The 20,412-nt window shown below is 40.5% G+C and overlaps 1 protein-coding gene across 6 annotated transcripts in view; it reads left to right on the forward strand.

Annotated features, from left to right (window-relative positions):
• The window catches only part of TTC7A (tetratricopeptide repeat domain 7A), a 204,013-nt gene that overhangs the window by 53,408 nt on the left and 130,193 nt on the right, over positions 1-20,412 (forward strand). For all 6 annotated transcript variants that reach the window (XM_064414482.1, XM_064414479.1, XM_064414477.1 and 3 more), the window contains 4 exons: positions 1,554-1,658; positions 10,602-10,719; positions 16,688-16,745; positions 20,117-20,189. In XM_064414482.1, the coding sequence (XP_064270552.1) occupies positions 1,554-1,658; positions 10,602-10,719; positions 16,688-16,745; positions 20,117-20,189 (354 nt within the window). The remainder of the gene's footprint in view (positions 1-1,553; positions 1,659-10,601; positions 10,720-16,687; positions 16,746-20,116; positions 20,190-20,412) is intronic.

Here is a 20,412-nt window from a genome sequence, read left to right on the forward strand (position 1 = left end):
CCTCACTTTTACTGATCATGCCTGATGCTCTACATAAGTGGGAGCAGCCTGAAGAATATAGGGTGTGGTGCTGTTCGTATTCAGACCACAAGGTTGGTACCCAAGCTCTTCAAGCAGGAGGATTTGCTCCCTGCTGCATTGGTTATGAGACCCCTCTTTGCCTTAAGGTGGGCATGGCTGGTGTACATCCAGTTTTCTATTTTTCCAAGTTCCCTCCCAAGCAAATTCCTAATGAAGCTTTTGAATTCAGTAGCAAGAAGTGGACCTCAATTCTGTGGAGGAAGGAGCTGGCAGTGCACCCCACTCTGATGTGGTGGCAGGGGGGAAAGTGCTGATGGAAGTGGGAATGTGAAGCTGTGGTGTTGCTGGAGGGGATCACAACAGTCACCAGACTATGTGTGGGTCAGAGTTCTGGTAGAGAGAGCCCCTGGGAGTCAGGAGGAGACGCCCAGGACCTGATGGGAATAGCAAATGGTTGGACTTCGCAAACTTCTGTGGCTGCTCTTCTGAAATATAGAAAGGCCATGACTATTTAACGTGCTTCTGAGCAGGAACATTGTGTCTTGGGACTGTGTGGAAGACTTTGGGAGGAAATAGGAATGCAAGAAATTCCAAGAGAATAAAACTTCCCGTTAAGTTTAAGCATGGGAAAATTTGAGTGGATTAGGGTCAATAGTGAGGAAGGTTTAAATGTAAGACAATTCTGGTTCGGGTGGAATGGGCTGGGAGTCTCTGGTAGGGCAACTCCTGTCACCTTCTTGCTGTGTGAGGTGGCCTTTTCATCACTGCCTCAGACCAGAGCTTTCTTCATTCCCCTCTAAAGCATCTGAAATGTGGCAGCCGTGAACATGTGCTGCAAAACACAATGTTTGCAGAGCACATCGGGTCTAAAGGGCTGTGCAAGTGCTAATCTTGAAAAACATCCTCATTAATGGTAACCTAACACCAGAAAAATAGCAAGAGTTTTATGGGCTTTCTTTCTAACACGTGCTTGGACCACCCGGTGAACAGTGTATTGATCTGCATGTACCCTTTGTATGGTGGGGTCCCAGTTGCTTTCTTGTATGTTCTGGAACTGGAGAAGACGTAAAACAACCTACTGAGCAGATTACTTTAGCTGAACAAACTTCTCTGAGTGAAGTTGGCCTAAAATATGAATGTACAGGAGGATAAGCTCTTTATGATCTCTTCTGGCTTACTGGAAGATGATTATATGCAAGGAAAACTACAGCAGAATTCTTGTGTACTGGGAGAGCAAAGTTAAAATAACCAGTGCATTGGTAGCTAAGAAAACTGTTTCTTGTAAAATGCACAGACAGGGCTGCCTCTTTGGCATGTTTCCTCTGAGTGTGGGAAGAGTGTGTTTGTGTGCATGTGTGTACGCATGTCTGCATGTGGAGGTGGGAATCAAGTTGCTGACTTGTTGCTGACATGGGATTCTTTTCTCCACAGCACTTCTATGTACATGTCACTGCAATGTTCTGCATGGACTCTCAACAGCATTTGTCTAATCAGCCTTTTTTGTTTCCTCCTCCTCTCTCCCACTCCTCCAGTCGGCATATGCTGTGTCAGTGCTCAAAGAGTGTGCAAAACTGCGACCTGCAGATCCCACCGTTCCCCTGCTGGCTGCCAAGGTCTGCATTGGGTCACTGCACTGGGTAAGCAAGCTGATGCAATTCTCATTATGTAATGGATTAGGTGCTGCAGTGACAGTGCCACAGTGTAGTGCAGTGGGGAGAAAGGGAATCCCTGCTAAGATGATACACACATGTGCACCCTTTATAAAAAATGAAAATCCCTGCAAGAAATTTTGTAGTGAATTATTCAAATATATTTTGTGCACGTGGAAGAAAGGAGGAGGGGGGGAAGCCATAAGAGCAGTTCAGAGGACTCCTGCTTCAGCTGAATGTCACATTGAATCAGCCACTCTTGTAGCCCCTGCAGGACACAAGTTAATAGTTGTGAGTGGACTGTTACATAGTTCAGGTCTGCTGGACAACTCAGTCCTTTGTTCTTGAAGTTGCTGTGTCAGTGTTTTGTGTTCTGGATGTGTTAATGTATGCCCCAGAAACAGAGTGGGAGTGGAAGTTGGTGCCTGTGAAATTCTGATTATCCAAAGGAGCAGAAACATCTGTCACTGTTTCTCTACTTGGTTTAATTAACTGAATGGCAGCCTGCTGTTCTCACCTGTCCTCACCACGAGGTGTCCCTGCAGTCAGTGAAGGATTACAATTGCTGAACAGAAGTAAAACAAGATGCAAGAAAATATGAAAGAAAATACCAGAATAATCTGCACAGATCTTGGAGAAAAGTTGTAGAAGCCAATTTGCTGTTGTTTTGTTCCCTTACCTCACCTTCTACATCCCTGTCTGATGAAAGCTGCTGTTCAGCTAAACTTGAGGTGTATCAGTTTACACCAGCATCAGGGAGGGTGTTTGGTTGTGCATGTTTTTGAATGAACTACAATGGTTAAGCTTATATGTGAGTCAGCAAAAAATGGGCAGCATCTTTTTCTAGGAAGAATCTTCAAGTCTAAGTACCTTCAGGGAATTCTTGCTGAACTGCCCAACCTATTCCTGCTCTACATTTGGAGCAATTCAACTCTCTTGTACCCACAGCTCAGTCTCTAAATTTTGAAGGCTGAAAGTCATTCAGTGATGTATAAAAAGATTCACAGTGAATGGTATTTTTAAAAATAAAGTAAATAAGTTTTTGGTTTTTTTTAATTCTTAGAGATGTTAAAACAGTGTGAAAGTGAGGTATTACAGCTGTGTTGAATGCTGTTCTTAGTATGTCTGATAAAGTTCTCAATGCACAGCTAGCATATAAAAATACCTCATTACTTTGAAAAGACAGTGAGACTGTAATTCTATTCCAGCTTGGGCAATCCAGTATGTCCAGTCTTCTCATACATGACAGAGCTGACAAAACAACTAGCTAACCCTAAAAAGTAGGAAAGGCAAGGGAAGAAGAGAAAAATTAGCAGGTTTTTATTATTTCAAGAGGGTTTTTTCTTCAATCTACTGCTTTTTTATTGTGTGAAATGCTTTTCAGTGTTATTCAGTCAGACACTGGCTCAAAACTGGGGGTATTATGAAATAAAATCATGATTTCACAAGAGGGCAATTTTACTGCAGTTATCTAGAGCACAGCCTTATGAACTAAAACCAAATTAAAAATATTCCCTCTCCCATTCCTTTCAGTCAGTGGCCTATGCTTTGCCCTCATAGCAAACTTGATGATGGTATAGAAGGATTTTAATTAAGGGAAGTCTGAGGGAAATCAGATCATCTTTTAAAAGAACTGAAATGATAGGTTCCCACATCTCTTAGTCAAAGGGGTGCTTTTGATATTACTGGCAGACTCCTGTGCCTAATAAAGACCTTCCTGCTTAGCAGAGCTGTTTTTCTAAATGTCATCCTTACAGTAATTATTTGCATTTAAATTACATGGCAATCAAATCAGAATTGAATAATTTAAACTGGAAGTTAACAGGCTGATCAATGCCAGTATAAATAGAAAGGAAGATAGACATGGGACTGGAACAGTCTAATGGACAAATATTAGCAGTTACAAATATTCAAATACATCTTTCTTTTCAGAACATATAAAATATTATTAGTTTTTCAATTAGGAAATATGTCTGTGTATTTGATTGCTGGCTAGGTGGGAAAAGGGTGAAATCAGATCACCATTTAGCCAAATGAAACAGCTAATTTATATCCTGCATCTGTCTACTGTGGGGTGCAGTATTGTAGCCAGTTTGTTTATAGCTCATGGGCAAGCAGTACTTTAGTCTTCTTTCAGCTACTAGCAATAAAAAAACACCCCCAAAATACATTTATGCAGATGGATAATTACAGAATGTCATGAGAAGCACAGAACTGTTTCTTTCATGATTAATCTAGTGATCACTTAAGTAATTTTGCTGGCTTTGTGCATGATGTCTCAGCACACTTTAAGAGCAGGGAAAACAGAAAATAAATTGGAATTTACTATAACGATTTACAACACTGAGGATGCTCTGATCACATCTATGAAATAATCTCTCAGTGCAGAACAAATCAAAGTGAAAACGTGGATGCATTCGTACAGTGCCATGCAAATCAATATATAGCAAAGCCTGATGCAGAAAAGAGCTGAGGCTCCCCCAGCTTCTGTTGTGGCAGCATGACTAGATCATTAACTGATGTAAGGTGGCAGTACTCTACTGGCATGTTAGGGGTACCATGCTGGCTTACATCAGGAGATGATCTGCCCCATCAACTGCTAGCTTTTAGGATTGGGCCCTCAGTAAACTGGGTGGTATAAGCAGTGTTTTGGCTACCCTTTTCAGAATTAAAGGTTTTTAAAAACATAAATTTCAAAAAATCCAGTGTGAACAATAAATCAATATCTCATTAATTCTAAAGCTTAAGCCAGTAGACTCAGAGGACCAGAAAAGCTTCAAAATAAATGCACATATGTAAACCACATATGTATGGTCAGGATGCAGTCAGACCTGTGCAGCAAAGCTGGAACTTCTGTATTGTATCTAAACCATTACACAGGTGTTTTAAGTGTTTTTGTAGGCTCAGAATTACTTTTGAGGCAACATGCTGCTAAGCCTTCCAGCTTGCTGGGGTTTCAGCACAGCAGTTTGCTGGACTTGCACATGGATGATTCTATCAAGTGAACACAAAGCCCATTTGTGTTTAGCCAGCTGTCTTTTAGCTTTCCAGAATGCACTGTGAAATCTTTGACTATTGTGGGTCAGCGTATTGTTTTAAATTTGCATTATAAATTTAATGCATTTAATTCCATTTTAAATTTGGAATATGTTCATACTGAGGTTGCTTTGCCTTGCTCCGCTGTAAATTCAGAGTTCTGCTCACTAAAAGGCTTGCTGCCATTTCCTTTTTCACTCAGCCTTCCCTGGCATGGTCTCAGCTGAATGCTCACTTGCCTATTTTGGCAATGACTTTGAGTTGCAGGATGAGTTGTTGTTTTTAATATTTTAATAGTACAGTTCTGTTAATTTCTCTACTAATCTAGGTTCTCCAGGATGCTGTTATGGCAGGTGTTGTGAAAATACTAAAAATGGAACTTCTTCCTACAGACAAGCATTAAATACTGAATTTCTCCATTTTTGGGAGCCTTGTTTGAGGTATTTAGGGTTACCCTGGTGCTGTCTTTGGCCTTTTACTCAGTTGGTTTCAATGGAGGCATGTTGAAAATATTGTAAATACACATAAAGCAAAATGAACTGTAGTCCTAGGATAGGCTTGAATTTCTAGAACTCTGCTCTGACAAAAAGCTGGAAAACATGAGGCATGTCTGTCATTTTCATTGCTCTTCATTGATATAATAGCAGAAGTGGTGGTGTGCTGAACTTGTGTAGCATCAAATGATGCCAGTATTATCAGCTAATATGAGCTTTTCAAAACTGCAGCACAGGACAGTGCTATACCTCATATTTCTCTCATTTCTTTGAACTAGTATGCACAGCAAAGTTCTCTACTGCAGCAGGGAAGATAGATCATGCCATCAGTCAGGGAAAGGGAGAAGAAGTGCTGTTGGGCCAGGGCAGGCTGTGCATGGAGTCATAAAAACTAAGTAAGACATGCCATGAGGTCAGGACGTGTGTGTCAGGGGGGTTGGCAGGATGTAGAGGTAGAGCTGCATACTTCTGAGGTAACAGCTTACCATTCATTACTTTCACAGAGCACTTAATGAGAGTGCTTCTCTCCCCTTCTGTCTGTTGTTCACCCTGCCCCTGTAGGTAATAAATGCTGTGCATGTGCTGGTACCCAGTCACTTAGGAGCCCCGGAGTCGCCTGGAAATGCTTAGGTCATAGTGCAGTATGAATAATATTAAAAGATCAAATCTAGTCCCATTACTGGAGTTACTCTGCCTTCTGATAAACATCCAAGAGGATTGGCATCACCAGAGTGAGAGGCTTCTGAGAAAGCAGGGAAGGGCAAGCAGCTACTAGGTATTTCTTCTGTCTTTTAAAAGACATTCTTCATTACATCATCACTGATGTTCTAGGGCAATCCCATGGGTTTTAGACAATAAAAATGACCAATAATTTTGTCTTCAATACATCGCCTTTGTGAGCAAACCACTTCAACTACAGTGGGAGGAAAGGCCTGAGTATTCCTAACTGCTGGGGGCTGAGTTTACACAGACTAAATTGGTGAGCTTAACAATGGTGACACAGAGCAAATGCTGACTAGACCAGCAGTAGAAAGCACAGGATTTTTTTTCCTGACATACATAACATGGTTGGCTTTGTGTGCTCTAAACAGCTGTGGGACAAAACCTTTTCTTTAGACTGTGCCTTGTGGACCACTTTCTTCCTATGCATTTTCCTCTTATCATTCTAATTTCACTATATTTATGTTCTTCTCTTTGAATTATTCTCTATGGCTACAACCCAGTGTAATAAAAATTGTAAGAAGAGGTCGATTCAACTAGTTACCATCATGTGTAATTTTGTATAAATATCCATTCTGTAGGATTTTGATCTCTTAAGTGCTTGGGTATTGTTCAGTGTCATAGGTGTCCAAATTCACCTGCTTCGTTAACCTTGTCTGCTGTCCTAAGTCCACTGTCATTCAATGTATTTTCTGCCTCTTTCTTGGTGTGCTCCTCTTTTTTGGCACAATAAAATGTTATTTTCATCCTGCTGTACATCATTGATTTGTTTGTCCTTAGTTACTCTAAATGTGTGCTGGTGAGAAGTGCAATTTCTACTTAGTCCTGCAAGCTGTTGATTCAGTGGGGTAGGGCTTGAGCTTTTCTGAAAACAATCTGGGTGGCAGTTGGACACCAGCTGGGTGGCGTTAGGCCAGGGGACAGCACCTGCTGTTCTCCACTCCCTTGTCAGTATGCGTCCGGGCTTGGCTTGAGCACACACCAAAACCTGTGGCCAAATAACACTGGTGGCTGGAACAGCCACTCTCTCTACCAGGGGAAACATCCCTCAGGATAGCACAGCTAGCAACTGTTCTTTTTCTTTCAAACATGAAGGAGGAAGTGAAAGGGGAAAAAAAGCCCAACCAACCCCAGAGTATTACCATCTCATTGGTGTCAGTTCACAGTTTGGCAGCCTGTCTCTCTCCAGGTGCCAGGTGTTTGCTTTCTGGTGTGATAGAGGGGTTGCTTAGCTAGTGGTTCCAGGTGCCTCCTGACACTTTATATAGCTGGAGTTCAAAATGCAGAAAGTTCTTCTTAGGTTGTTTTCCCCCATGTTGTCTTTCTCCCATGCAAGTTTTGGAGGCAGGGAATTTCTCCCTGTAGCCTGGAATGCCATCTTTCTCTCCACCAGCTTTTCAGTGCAAAGTATGTAGAAAAATGTTAGAACAATAAGGGCCAGATTGGAGGGAGTGCTTTGAGACTTCATTTTTTGCTGCTTCTAAGAGAATAACATGGTAGGCCTTCCCTCCTCCTTTTCTCATCTCTGCAATACAGACTGAAGACACCCCGTATCCTTAAGGAACCCCACAGACACAGCTTTACTGACAGATCACAGGCAGATCACAGCTCAGGCTCACGACTGGTCCCTCACTTGGGTGCATGGAGAGGGAGCTTTTATCCACCCAGACTGCAGTTGGTAGTCCTTGCAGTTTAGTTGGTTACCCGGAGTGTGTCCCAAGGGGCTTATTCCTGTTTCAGGTAGTACTTTCTGGATTCACAGTTGACTAGGCCATCTGCAAGATTGATGCACTGGAGAGTTGAAACCTCACAGTGGGTGATGTGAGTGAAAGGTTTGGCTTTTCACACTTTGCCCAGAATGACTGAAGAGTAGGAGAATGGGAGAAGAGGGGGCAGATGGCTGCCACAGCAGGGCTGGCATGAGAAGTGTCTGAGTGCTGTAAGAAGGAAAAGTAAATGTCCTCATAAACAGAACCAGCTGTGCTAGAGTTTGTGAGGCCACTTATTTTCAAAGCAGACTTCAGCTGACCCAGGTTTGCATTTGTAAGAATCTTTGTGGCTGGTCAAAGTGCCATTAGTATTTAGTATGAATAAATGTTACAAGAATGTGCTAGAAGTGCTGTTTCAGCCACTCTGAAAAGTTATGGTTTTAATTATTCATTCATTAGATTAATCCAGTACTGACAGGCTGCCCTGGGTAGCTGGCAGGGAGGAAGGCAGAGACTGGAATTACCATTAGGTGACCATTCAGAGAAACAATAGAGCAAAATCTCTTCAATTTTACATGTCTTCATTTCAGCTTCAAACTTTTCATTCAGTCTGTTTTTCCATACACTCTGCCCACCCCTACTCTTGTTCACTAGTCATTAGAATACCTTGTATAGCTCTTTTCTTCATCTAATGGAGACTTCTTGGATGAAAGTGTGTGTGAGGAGGAGAAACAATGAAGAAGGAGAGTGGTAATATAGCTGTTTATGGTGGCAAAGAGATGCATAATGAATTTTCAGACTACAGATTTCATGTCTTACATAAAAGTTTCTGAGAGATGAAGAATTCAGTTATAATATGGGAGGCTTTTTTTGTTGTTCCTTTTTGGGTTTTTTCTATGTGGCAAGTCATGGCCCACTTCTTCCATTGTCCTGGGCTCTGGTCCAGGACACATTTCACTATGTGGCAGGAAAGCTGCTGGGGCTACTGACAGATTAAGAAATCTCCTGAAATAAATCTCAGTCTTCCTCATGTGATCAGAATTTAAGGGTGTTATCTCTACATTACTGAAGTAGGTGAGACTATTTCCAGTGATTTTGGTAGGCCTTGGATTGTACCCTCAAAGACAAGCCTTGCAGTTCAGTTGGTGAGTCCCAGTATTCCGCAAGAGGTGCTCCTGTGTCAGTTAGTGGCTTTCACAATCACAGCTGATGGGGCAATGAGGAGCACTAATGCTTTCACAGTGCTTTCAGGAAAAGATTTGATGATAACATATGCATTAGTCGTTGGACTGACCTGAGTTTGCAGAAATTGGGGAATAATTGTTCTACATCTAGTTTGAAATCTGTGGTCTTGGGAGTTGTACCAGTGGGAAGAAATCCAAGCAGTGGAGATTTGTTTCTTCACTTGCAGTTTTCAGCCTTTCTTCAGGTTTATGTCAAAAGTAATTTTCTTTTGATGTTTGATATCATCTAATAAATCCAGGTTGTTTGTTTATGAAGCCATTAGTTAATGTTGTCACCTGAATGTTTTCAAGTGTTGGGATTAGGAGGCTCATTGCCAGGATGCTACGACAAGTCAAGTAGATTTTGTTCATAGGTAGTGTATTAACAGATCACTGCAGAAGGCAAATTTCTCGTTTGATGGTGCATTTTAATTCCAGGTTTTTATGGATGAGTCATTTTAGATGTTAAGGAGCCATGAGGTGCTGAAGTCTGACAATGCTGAGCATAAAGAGGGCACACGTCCACAGTACTTGTGTGGCTAGTCTAAACTAGCCAGATTTCAAACGAAAAAAGTACTTTTTCAAAATTAAACAACCCTGTCTCATAAAGTCAGTTGTGATGTAATTAAAGTTTCCAAAGGGAGGATTTGTCAGATACTGTAATGCTGTCTACTTCTTGATTAGGGATGACTCTGATTATGGGTGACAGGATCTGCATACTGTCTTGTACAGAAATGAGATCTTCCTGTAGGCTCTATTTTTCAGGCATTACTTACAAGTTTTGCCAGTGTCACTCCAACCTACACCTTTCAATGTATATACATTGTACAGGTCTTAGTCTTTTCTACTTAAAATGAGTGAGTGATATTAATGAGAGTTTAAAGTTAGAAATAAGAAACATTCCATTCTGTAATAATATTTGACTTATTATTTTTATTTAAAATTACCAGTAACTCAGATTTTACAGATGCTGATGTGTCGAAAGGAAGGTTGGGGGCGCAGTCTGTGGTGTAGTAGTGGAGACCAGCTTACATATTTCATCACTTTGGAGGCTGATTCTGAGAGATTGTGACTGCTCTCTCCTCCAATTTCTATCTATAATATAAAATGCATTTTCAAGGAAATTGTGTCTTTGCAAAAGATGCAGAAAGTGGTTAGTACAGCCAGAGCTGCCAAGGTAGTGTGTTAGTTCAGATACAAATTTGTGTCCTGAAATTTCTGCGTCCTTGTGGCAACAGAACTTCAAGCAGCAGCTGAGAGCTTTAGGTTTCTTGTTTTATTCTAATGTTTTAAAAGAAAGTAAAATTTGCTAAGGTTTAAAAAAAAAATCAAACAGCAAAACTGAATGGTTTTCCATTAAAGGAAGAAACCTGTTAGACCTTTCCTAAGCCTGTCCTACTGGGATGGCGTATAAGTAGTCCAGCTGATACAGCATTTGCATTTAAGGCTGCATGATTGAAGTGTGCCTGAAAGAAACGATAAAATAAGATAGTGTCCTTGATTAATCTTAAACATCTGGAAAGAGTTTGGGGTGCAAAACCCAAACTTTTCTCAAAACTGTGGAGCATGTGCACCAAGGTCTGCTAATATGACCTTCTACGTTGTCCTTTTTATGAGTGTTCACTGGGATCACCCTTGTCTGAAGCCTTGTCTTGGCTCTCAGATCACTTACACGTAAGCCTGATGGTAAATTTTATTGGAGCAAATATAGAGGAAATGCCTGTAAGTCTCAACCTACCTCTTTTGCAGCTGGAAGAAGGAGAACACTTTGCTAAAATGGTGATAGACCTGGGTGAGGATGCTGGAGAGTCCCTAGCAAAGGGTTACCTGGCATTGGGCCTGACATACAGCCTTCAAGCTACTGATGGTGAGTTACTTGTTCATCAAGTGTTGTTATATAGAGAGCATTTCTTCCAAGTCTGTAGTGCAACCAATGGGAATTTATTAGAAAATCTGCCTTCAGTGCTGACTAGACATGAAAAACAATTAGATCACAAGATAAATGGGAACTGTTCATGTGCTCAGAGAACTGTCTTCTGTGGTAATAAAAGTGAAGTTATTAGGTAAAGGAAGAAATGCAGGTCATTACTTAGGGGCTGATAATCTGAGTGTAGCTGACAATGCTTGGTGTGCTTTACTTTAGTATTTGTAATACTTTTTTTCACTTAATTTACACAACAAAAAGTCAGACTTTCCATCTGTTTTCATATTTTTGTCACCCACTCATAAATCATAAAGAAATACAATCCAAGAATTGGAGTCAGAAATGCCTCACTTCAGTTCCTGGCGTGATACTGATTCCCCACAGAGATTCAACCTCTCTGTGATGTAGTTTCTTTTACTTAGAAGTAAACAAGATAAAAATATCTACCTCACTGGTACATGTGGATGTTGACTAGAAACAGACCACTGAATGTAAGAAGTATTTCATTTTAATTCTGCTTACTTGGATTTTTAATGAGTGGACAAGGGGCTCCTGCAGATTTGGTGCTTTGTAGTTAGGAGGGCTTGAAGTGTTTGGGACAGTTCTGCCTCTGACCTTCATCAAACTCACAGGTGGGAACAGTCTTTGTTTATTCTGTGACTTCTAACATAGGTGAGCATATGTTCTAACACATTTTCTTTGAATAATGGCTGAGCTGGTGTGTTTCCTAATAATTTTGGCACTCCTGCCCTCAGGCAAGCAATGGCTTTTCTGTCATAGAGGTTCCATAGAAACAAACCAACTTCTTCAAAGTTGATTCAGGAAAGAAGCCTGAATCAAAGCCAAAATTACTCTATCATATTATCAGGGAATATGCAGGCCTTGCAACTTATACCAGAATTCTGCAAGGCATGTGTCTGAGAAAGTGTTCTTGTGCTCTTCAGTAGCACAAGTTGGTGTAGTTTTTCAGCCAGCCGTATCTGATCAGCTGTTCTGAGAGCTGCTTTTCATCATGGAGGCCAACAGGCACTGCAGCTCTTTGCAGCTCTCCATTTCTCTGCCTCAGAGTAGTTCTCCCTAAAAAGTTCATGTCCAAAAAGTATGTCCTTCCTAGCCTGAACTATGTCTTACATATATATTTTAAGTCCACTAGGAATAGGGTTCTGCTTAACAGCCTAGTTTTTAAGGCATTTTGCCTAGATGTTGTTTAAACTGTTGTAAAGCTATACAAGATCCCATAGACTATTTTCAGGGATAGGAGGTTTTCTATGTCAGCCCCTTATGATCTCTTTGTAAACTTCAGTATGAACAGAAGGTGGTTTGTAAAGAATAGAGAACCATGTACTATACTCTAGATCTAAAAATATTTTGGCACAGCAAAATGTGAGTTGGAAAATCTTTTTCTGGAAATCTCTTGAGTTTTCAGAGTTAGTTAGAATAGACTAGTTCAATATTATGTCCTTTTTAATGTAAAACAGCCTTCACAACAACTGCCTTGGATTATTTTCAGATTAGCCTCTGATTTATGTTTTGAAACAGCAGAATATATCTTCCTTCTCATCGTATCTCTAGCCTTTAAGGCAACAGGACAAGTCACTCAGTTACTGGAGGGAAGTAGGAAGAGTATATTTCCTTTTTGCATATTATATTTTAATAAAATGGATTAAGTCTTTCAAAAGCATACACGTGATGGTCATGAATATGGAACTGTGTTTCACTGGAAAATGTCAAATTTGCACTAGCAAGACATTTTTCATTAGCATTGTTAAAAAATAGCGTATGACAGCGAGGAAGCAAAGCTAGAACATGCTGAAAGACAGCAGTTCTGTGATGTAATCCTGCCTCATGTTGTCAATCTTGTTTATCACTGTATTTATACCAGTTCTTACTGACATATGCAGACAAGTCAAATATCTGTGTGTGTATATATGAGATTCCTGTAACTTCCTAGTTGAGTTTCAGTAAATCAGTATTTTCAGTGGTAGCTAAGTGTCTCAGAGACATTTGACCAATTGCCTTCTAAAGCTTTCAGCCTTCCATCCAAGTTAGACTTTAGTATTTAATATAATCTTCTAGTAATTATTTTTCCTCCTGTGTGACAGAGGCACTGAGGAGTTGTATTAAAGCCTTTTCTTTGTGATTTGCAAAAAGCTCCTGTAGGAAGTATGATTTCCTGAAACTTACCCTGGTAAGCTTCCTTATTCTTAATGTTTAATTTCATGTTTCTTGAAATAAGTCTTATTGAAGTAGCTGAACAATGTGTCATCAGAGGAAGCCATTGACACTTTTACACTTTTGCCTCAGTCCTAGAAGCCCAAGCCTCCTGTGCGTAGTTAATGTTCGTTTTCTGCAGATCAATTTCCAGTGGGTCAATGCCAACAGCAAACCATTTGCCTTCCTCCCACACTTCCAGTTTTGACATAAGCTGTGTTGTCAACTTTTCCTCCCTTAGGTTTGATGAAGAATTCACTGAAGACAGGGAAAGGTGACATGAATTTACCAAAGGCTGAAGAGGAAAGACTAGGTTGAGAATGTATTGTGAGCAAATGCTCTTCTTCCCTCACATCACTATCTCACATATTGTGAATTCTTTGTAGATGTAACAGTCCCTCATTGTTTTTTCAGAGATGAGTGTGCTGTGTCTGTTTTCTTTTAGAATTTTGGTAGAAGGTCATGGATCAGGGACTGAATTAGAAACTCATTCTATCAGTCTTTGTGGATTTTACAATCGGGGTACTGGCAGCACTGGTTAATGTTAAGCCCCCCCGTTTGTTCACAAAGAAGTGAATAAATTATTAGTGAACAAACTTACAGTCTTTGCTTTTGGAAATAACAGTGCATGCAATCTTTAATTATAATTCTGGACGCTAAAACTGTATGTTGTGTCATATTAGATGTATTAACACAAGGGAATAGTTTCTGAAACTCAGTCATATTTGCAAAAGAGTGCCTGCATGTCAGTGTTTTACTTTGGATCAGAAATTTATTTATGAAGTCCATTTATCTGTCATCCCCACTTCTTACATTGTGATTCACATAAAGGAACAGTTTTGCACATTACAAACTGAATCCTTTCCCACAAAACAAATGTTTTACATAAATAGACCTGACTATGCTTCAGCTGCTAATGGGTGCTCAATCCACTGGACAAGATTAGAACTAGATTCCTGTCCCTATGTTTGTAGAGTTGTTTCTGATCCTTGGCTCTGTTTCATTCCATGCATTCAGTACTCCTACGCTTTTACTAAGACAGAACTTGTCCTCTGTTTTTAAATGTGATCCAGAGCTTTGTATTTAGGTACAAAATACTGCTGAAGAACCTATTGAATTTTAGTAATGCTGAAGCTGCTTTAAAAACCCAGAATGCTTCAGAAAATAAATATTGGGCTGCTCAGGTGGCATTTGCAAAAGTAGTGTGTCTTACGGGTTTCAGAAACCCCCTGTGCCACTCTCCCATTGGTCAGACTGCTTTTGGAGCTTATTTTAATCTTAGTAATAAGTCACATTTTGTTTTATTTGGTGAAACTGCAGCAGCCATGCTCTCAGGAAGTAAAATTGGGTAGGGACTGAAGAATTCTTTGGTGTGATTGACCTGGCAGAATGGAGCACAAATTTTAAAAGTTTAATCAGACCCAGCAGGTTCTGTTCCCTTAGTACAAACCTTTCTTTGTCTGAAGTGAGAGCTTCTCAGTGATACAAGTGGGTTGCAGTTTTCTTTGAGTAATTCAGGGGTAGGGCATCTGCAACGTCTTTGGGCAGCCTGTTTCATAGTCTTGCCACCCTCCTAGTAAAGAATTTCTTCCTGTATATAATCTAAATCTTTCCTCTTCTAGTTTAAATCCATTACTCCCTGTCCTGTCTTTATAGGAACTGATAAAAAATAACTCTTTCTTAAAAACCCTCTTGAAGTATTAAGAGGGTGCAGTAAGGCCTCCCTTGGCCCTTGCCCTGGATGAAAAACGCCAACTCTCTCAGCTTTTGAAGATGCCTTCCAGCCCTCCAACCATTTTCATGGCACTTTTTGGGATTTGTTCCAATGGAACCAAGTCTTAATGTTGTGGATGCCAGAGCTGCACACAGCATTCCAGCTTTGTGGTAGCTGAAGATGCAGTCCATATTGTGGGAGGTGGGAGTCACCTGCTGTTTCCCAGTAATGCAGAGGCAAAGCTGACTAGCTGTAATCACATCATTTCCACAACATATTTTGTGTTCTTTCTGGCTACAAGCTGAGCATTAGTCAAATGTCTTAACAGGTGGAAGCTCGACATTCTAGTTTTCCATTTGGTGTTTAATTTAAGGGACAAATGGTAACATTTCTTTCAGTCTTTCTTGTTGTGTGACAACTTAGAATTGCTCTGTAACTTAAAGAATGGTAGTTTCCATGAGAAACAGAATGTCGGATTTTTTTCTGTAGGAATGTTTATAGGTATTATCTAATCCTTTCCAATGTCTCCTCAAGCATTTTTGTTTACATCAGTCATTCTGATGTAAACAAAATTTTTTATTCTTTAAATTTTTTTTCCACATTTTCTTCCTTTGTTACCTTTATTCAGTATTTTGCAGCCTGATTTTAGGCTACTGAGAGTGATGTATTTTTAATAGATGCTGCATTTTTCATGAAAGTCCATGTCTTTAAATTTATTATTTAAAATACAAATTTTTGGATCAGTTTTTAATCTTGGAGTAGGTTTTGTGGCCTAAGCAAGTTCTGATCATTATGATTAGGAAATCCTGAAGGTTGCTGTTCCTCCCAAATGAACCTGCTGTTCTGAAGAACCGTTGAAAGATGTAGAAATAAAAAAAGTCTGGTCACTATAGCTACTGCAGCAAATAATTTACTTACAAAATTTCACTTGCTGTCATATTGCAGAATGCAAAGAAACTGGTTACGTTTGCAGGTCTTGCAGAAGAACATGTCTCTTCTTAATAACTTTTAAGAATATTTGAATTTCACTGTCTTTGTTGCATTATTATATACTACTTAGTCGTTTTCTGTTTTGGAACATACGCTGACTTGATGTATCAAATCAGATACATTCATGGGTGATGTTTGCTGATGGATTAACTACTCATCACTTCCTTATGCTGTTGACCAACAGCTCTCAATTTCAGGATAGGCAGAACAAGACACAACTGCTATGCAAAATAGGAAAGCCTAAGAACCAGAACAAGACAGCCAATGCCTTTCTAAAAACCATCACTAGGTTTCCAGATGTTTTGGATCTGAGAAAGCCATGTTCCTTTAAGCTCTTCCTCTGTTCCTGTTGATCTTGATGATATCTTATGATACCCAGGTGTAACAAGAGCTTGATTTCTCTCTTCCTTTTCTGGTTTTAGGCAGGAATTAATTTATACATTGACACGTTTGTACTGAGTAGGATCCACTAGTCAAGCAATTAGAGGCATGGAAGAAGGGCTAATGCCACATCTGAAGTAACCTAAAAGTCTGTTGTGGTCTTAAAGATGGTGGTGTTTTGTCACAGAGCTGTAAGTTTGGCTGCTGGTGCTCCCTGTTCAAGCTGCAGCACACTCCTACACAAAGATGGTGGTGGGGGCAGTCTGTACCTGGGTCAGACTGTGATGCAATTACTGCTTGTAACATTTGCAGCAGTCTGGCTGATGGTCTTCTCTAACTAGATACCTTCTTGGTATCTAGTTAGTGTTTAACCCCTTCTTCCAGCCGCCTTCAGTGGCATATGTAAATAAAAAATGCTTCAGTATTTCAAACAAAGGACTTAAAATGATCTTTAATAGGAATGAATTTGAGAATTCATGTCAAAATGAGCACATGCACAAACACACAGAGATTGCCATAGCATTTATGCTCACGGGTTGAAATACTCTATACATTTATTTATTTGATCTGAAACATTGAATTAGCACTTAAATGGCATTGTATCTTGTCCTACAGCTACTCTAAAGAGCACTCAGGATGAATTAAACAAGAAAGCACTTCAGACTTTGGAGAGGTGAGTAGGAATTTTGCAGATAATTGCTTTGTGTATTTTTTTTCATTAATTCAGAAAAATTTTTCTTTTTGTGTTTCTTTTTTCTCTGCGTAAGGCTTCCTTGCTGGAAACTTTGAAAACAGTTCATTAGGTTTCAGCAGTAGTCTGTCAAAACCATTTCTGTGATGGCTAAATGCAGTGATTATTTGATTGAATATCCAAGGTAAGAGTGCTGTTCTGCCACCTTACAGAAAAAAAACCTTAGCCCCAAATTAGCTGCAGTGAGATCTACAGTGCTGGGAGATGCAGCTTCCTCACATGATGCCAGCTGGCAGACGTGGAAAGCTAATTTTGTCTCAATTCCTGTGTGAAGCAGGCTTAAAATCCTATTTCCGTTATGATGGGAAAGTACCTCCACCATCAGGGTGTAGGCAGCTATGGGGTGACCTGGCACCAGTGCACCTAGGGGAGAGAATAATGGTTGTCCTAATGAGCGTTTACATGAGCTGTTGTTGGAAGAGGAGGTTCCAGAGCTGGTAGTACAAAGCAGGCACCACTCATCTCTCCTTCATCCCTATATTTCTGGGGAAAACTGATACAATGGCTCCACCCTGGAAGCAACTGTGAATTACACTCTTGTACAACTACACTTGAGACCTCGAGTACAACTGTTTGATTTAAAACCTGTTTTTGTCCATTCTGTGGGGTAGAGAGGTAAGGTGTGAGCTTTCTCACTCTGTTATGATTAAATTACACCACCCAAAATATACTGGGTGGTGTTCAGGCAGTTATTTACATTTTTACAATTACATTCAAAATTTGCAACCCACTGTAAATGTAGATGCCTACAGACTGTAGATAGCAATTGAATGGAAGCTTATGTGGTCTAAGTCTTGGGCTGAAATCTAATTCTGAGTTCGTTGTGGTTGTAATTACATAAGTGAAGAAAACTTGAGATCTCTGCTGTCTCAAAGTACAGGTTTAACAATTTGAACAATGTTAAAGGATCTTAGCTGTTTTGCTGATGCTGACCAAGAAGGAGGCCAGCATGTTTGTCTTACACTGGTTTTGTAGTGAGTGCAAGAACTGAAACCACAGATAAAATTCTGGGTATTTACCTTATGGAGGTCTGAGAGAGAAAACTTCTAAAAGCCATGTATTCATTCGCTGTTTGGATGAGGAGTGTGCTTTTACTTTTGGTCACACTAGTTTGTGGGCTCCGGTGTCGTACATTAACTGCTGACCAATTTTAAGGAATTGTGGTACTGCACTGCTTTTAAACTTCTTTGTTTTTTATCCTTTGACTTTTCCCATTGGCTGTGACTTGTTTTCATGGTATCTTAACTCTGCCTAGGAGGCAGACAAGCTTCCAGCCAAACATTAGTTACTCAAACATCAGCCAACAGGAATGTGACAGTGAACTGATTACTAGTGTTTTCCTAAATGCCTAAGTTTGGTTTCCTTCATTTTTTAACCTTCCTTGTTTTTTGCCTTTTTTTGAAGAACATGTATGATCTCTCAGGCCATGGTTTGGCCTGTAGTCATCTCTGTAAGGGGCCTTTTCAGCTGGAAGATTGCACCAAATGTTTTTCTAATTCCTTCTGAGAAAAATGAGCAATAAAGGAACAATCCTTTGTTTCTTTCCAAAAGCACCATTAATTTAATCTGCTATACTCTTGTGAACTTTCCCCTGTTATTTATTGCTGGAGAGGCTACTGAAGGTTTCACAAGAGACACTTTGTAGAGAGGTGGCTCACCCTGTCTAACACCCGAGGGCAAAGCTGAGTTCTGTGGAGTTTTATTGTTTGTTGCAATTTTTGGGGGGGTTGGGGATTTTTTTGGTGGGGGAGGTTGTGGCTCTTTGGGTTTGGGAGTTTTTTTGTGTTTTTTGAAGTGGAAGGAGAAATTATTGACTTGCCTGTACTAATTGCACGTTGATGTCTTTGGCATTGCTTCAGAACACTTGAGTGCCACCTTGACTTACAGAGTTACAGGACATATTCAATCCATAATAAATTAATTTGCTCTAGAGCCACTAGTTATAAAAATCAGCTTCAAAATCTTCTTGCTCACAGGCCAAGATGGTATTTGAAAAGTGGCTGCCATTAAAATGGTGTGTGGTTTGTTTCCTGAAGGAATTATTTTACTGCTACTTGTTTATTATTAGCAAATCAATAGTTTTGGCATGGGTTTTAACCACTAGCGTTGTCAGCCTGTCGTTTCTCCCTCATAAGGACATTAATTGTGCTCACTTTGGACCTGGCAGTGCAGGTGCAGGTTTCCCTGGTGTCCTGGAATGCAGCCCAGAAAGAGGTCAGGAATGTTAATTGGCTATGAGGGACCTTCCTCTTCCCCATTTCTCCCATGTGAAATGACTTCCCTGTGCTGCAGAGCTGTGAGTGAGCTCTGTGAGTCACAAGGAGAGAAATCCACTGGTTCCTGGAGTGGGCTGCCAGGTGACATGAGCTGCTGCCCCACCTTTCCTCCTAGGTTGGGTTCCCCAAGAAACTATCCCATCATTGCCTTGGTTAATGGCTTCTCCACAGGCTGGCAAATTCAGACTGCAAGTTTGTGCCTAGCATAGTCTGAGAGGGGACAGTTCTGCCCAGGTTGTCCATCCCTATTCCCTGCCTTGTACAAGGCTTTGTTAAGGGCCTGCACATCTGGTTCTGGAGAAGCTGCAGCCTTCTCTAGCCAAGGCTTCACTTCAGTGTAGTGCTTGCTGTGGGCTGGAAGGGAATATCTTGGAGTCCAAGCTTGACAAGTGAGGGCTTGGTGTTGGTCCAGGCGCAGCTCCTGTCATCAAATCGTTCCTCCCTCAGTGTCTTCCCTTTCCAAATTAGGAGTCTGCTGTCAAAATTAAACTAGAAGCTGCAGGGTGGAGAATGTTTTGTATGTTTGAGCCCCAGCTTGTGTCAGAGGCTCCTGATATTTAGTCCTCTACATGCTCATGGTGACCACTTTTTCAGTGCTAATCTAACCCTCTCTTAATGTTTGAAAAGTGGCAGTATAGGAACAAGTTAGACAACTATGTCTGTCACCTGAATTACGTAAAATAATGCTTTGATAGGTTTGTTATGCGCTCAGTGCTACTTTTTCCATATTAGTTATCCAGGTTCCAAAATATTAAGTGGCATTAATAAAGGAGCATGTAAGTTGTATAACATACTGGCAGCTGTGTTTCTCATACTTTTTCCTGGGATTCTGGCTTAGCCAGGCCAGCACTGTTCTGCTTTTTGTCTAGTTTCAGTGTGCTCCCCTGTTACTGGACTGGTTTTCTGTGGGGAAAGACTGGGTTTTGTTTTGTGCTTCTGTGACTCATAGCGAAGGAGTTCTGCAAAGGGCAATCTAACAGTCACTTTTCTTTTTGTCTTATGTGGTCTTCCTTAAAGAGCACATGACCTGGCCCCCGAAGATCACCAGATCATCCTCTACCTGTCACTGCAGCTGGCTCTTGTCAGACAGGTATGTGAAATATTTGGAAATCACTGAGTCACGGGAGGGTGGAAGGACAGTCCAGTTGAACAGGACCCAGGCTTGCTAAACAGGGTCCCTTCCTTCCTGCATTGTAACCGGTAACAAGCAGTCAGAATATGTTTATGCAAAATATTTTTTAATTCTTACTCTAAAAATAATAATTCTGTAGCACATGGAATGGCCTTCCCTAGGGAATGTGTTCAGCTCTAGC

The sequence above is a fragment of the Passer domesticus genome, chromosome 3 (assembly GCF_036417665.1).
Source record: "Passer domesticus isolate bPasDom1 chromosome 3, bPasDom1.hap1, whole genome shotgun sequence".
Taxonomy (NCBI): Eukaryota; Metazoa; Chordata; class Aves; order Passeriformes; family Passeridae; genus Passer; species Passer domesticus.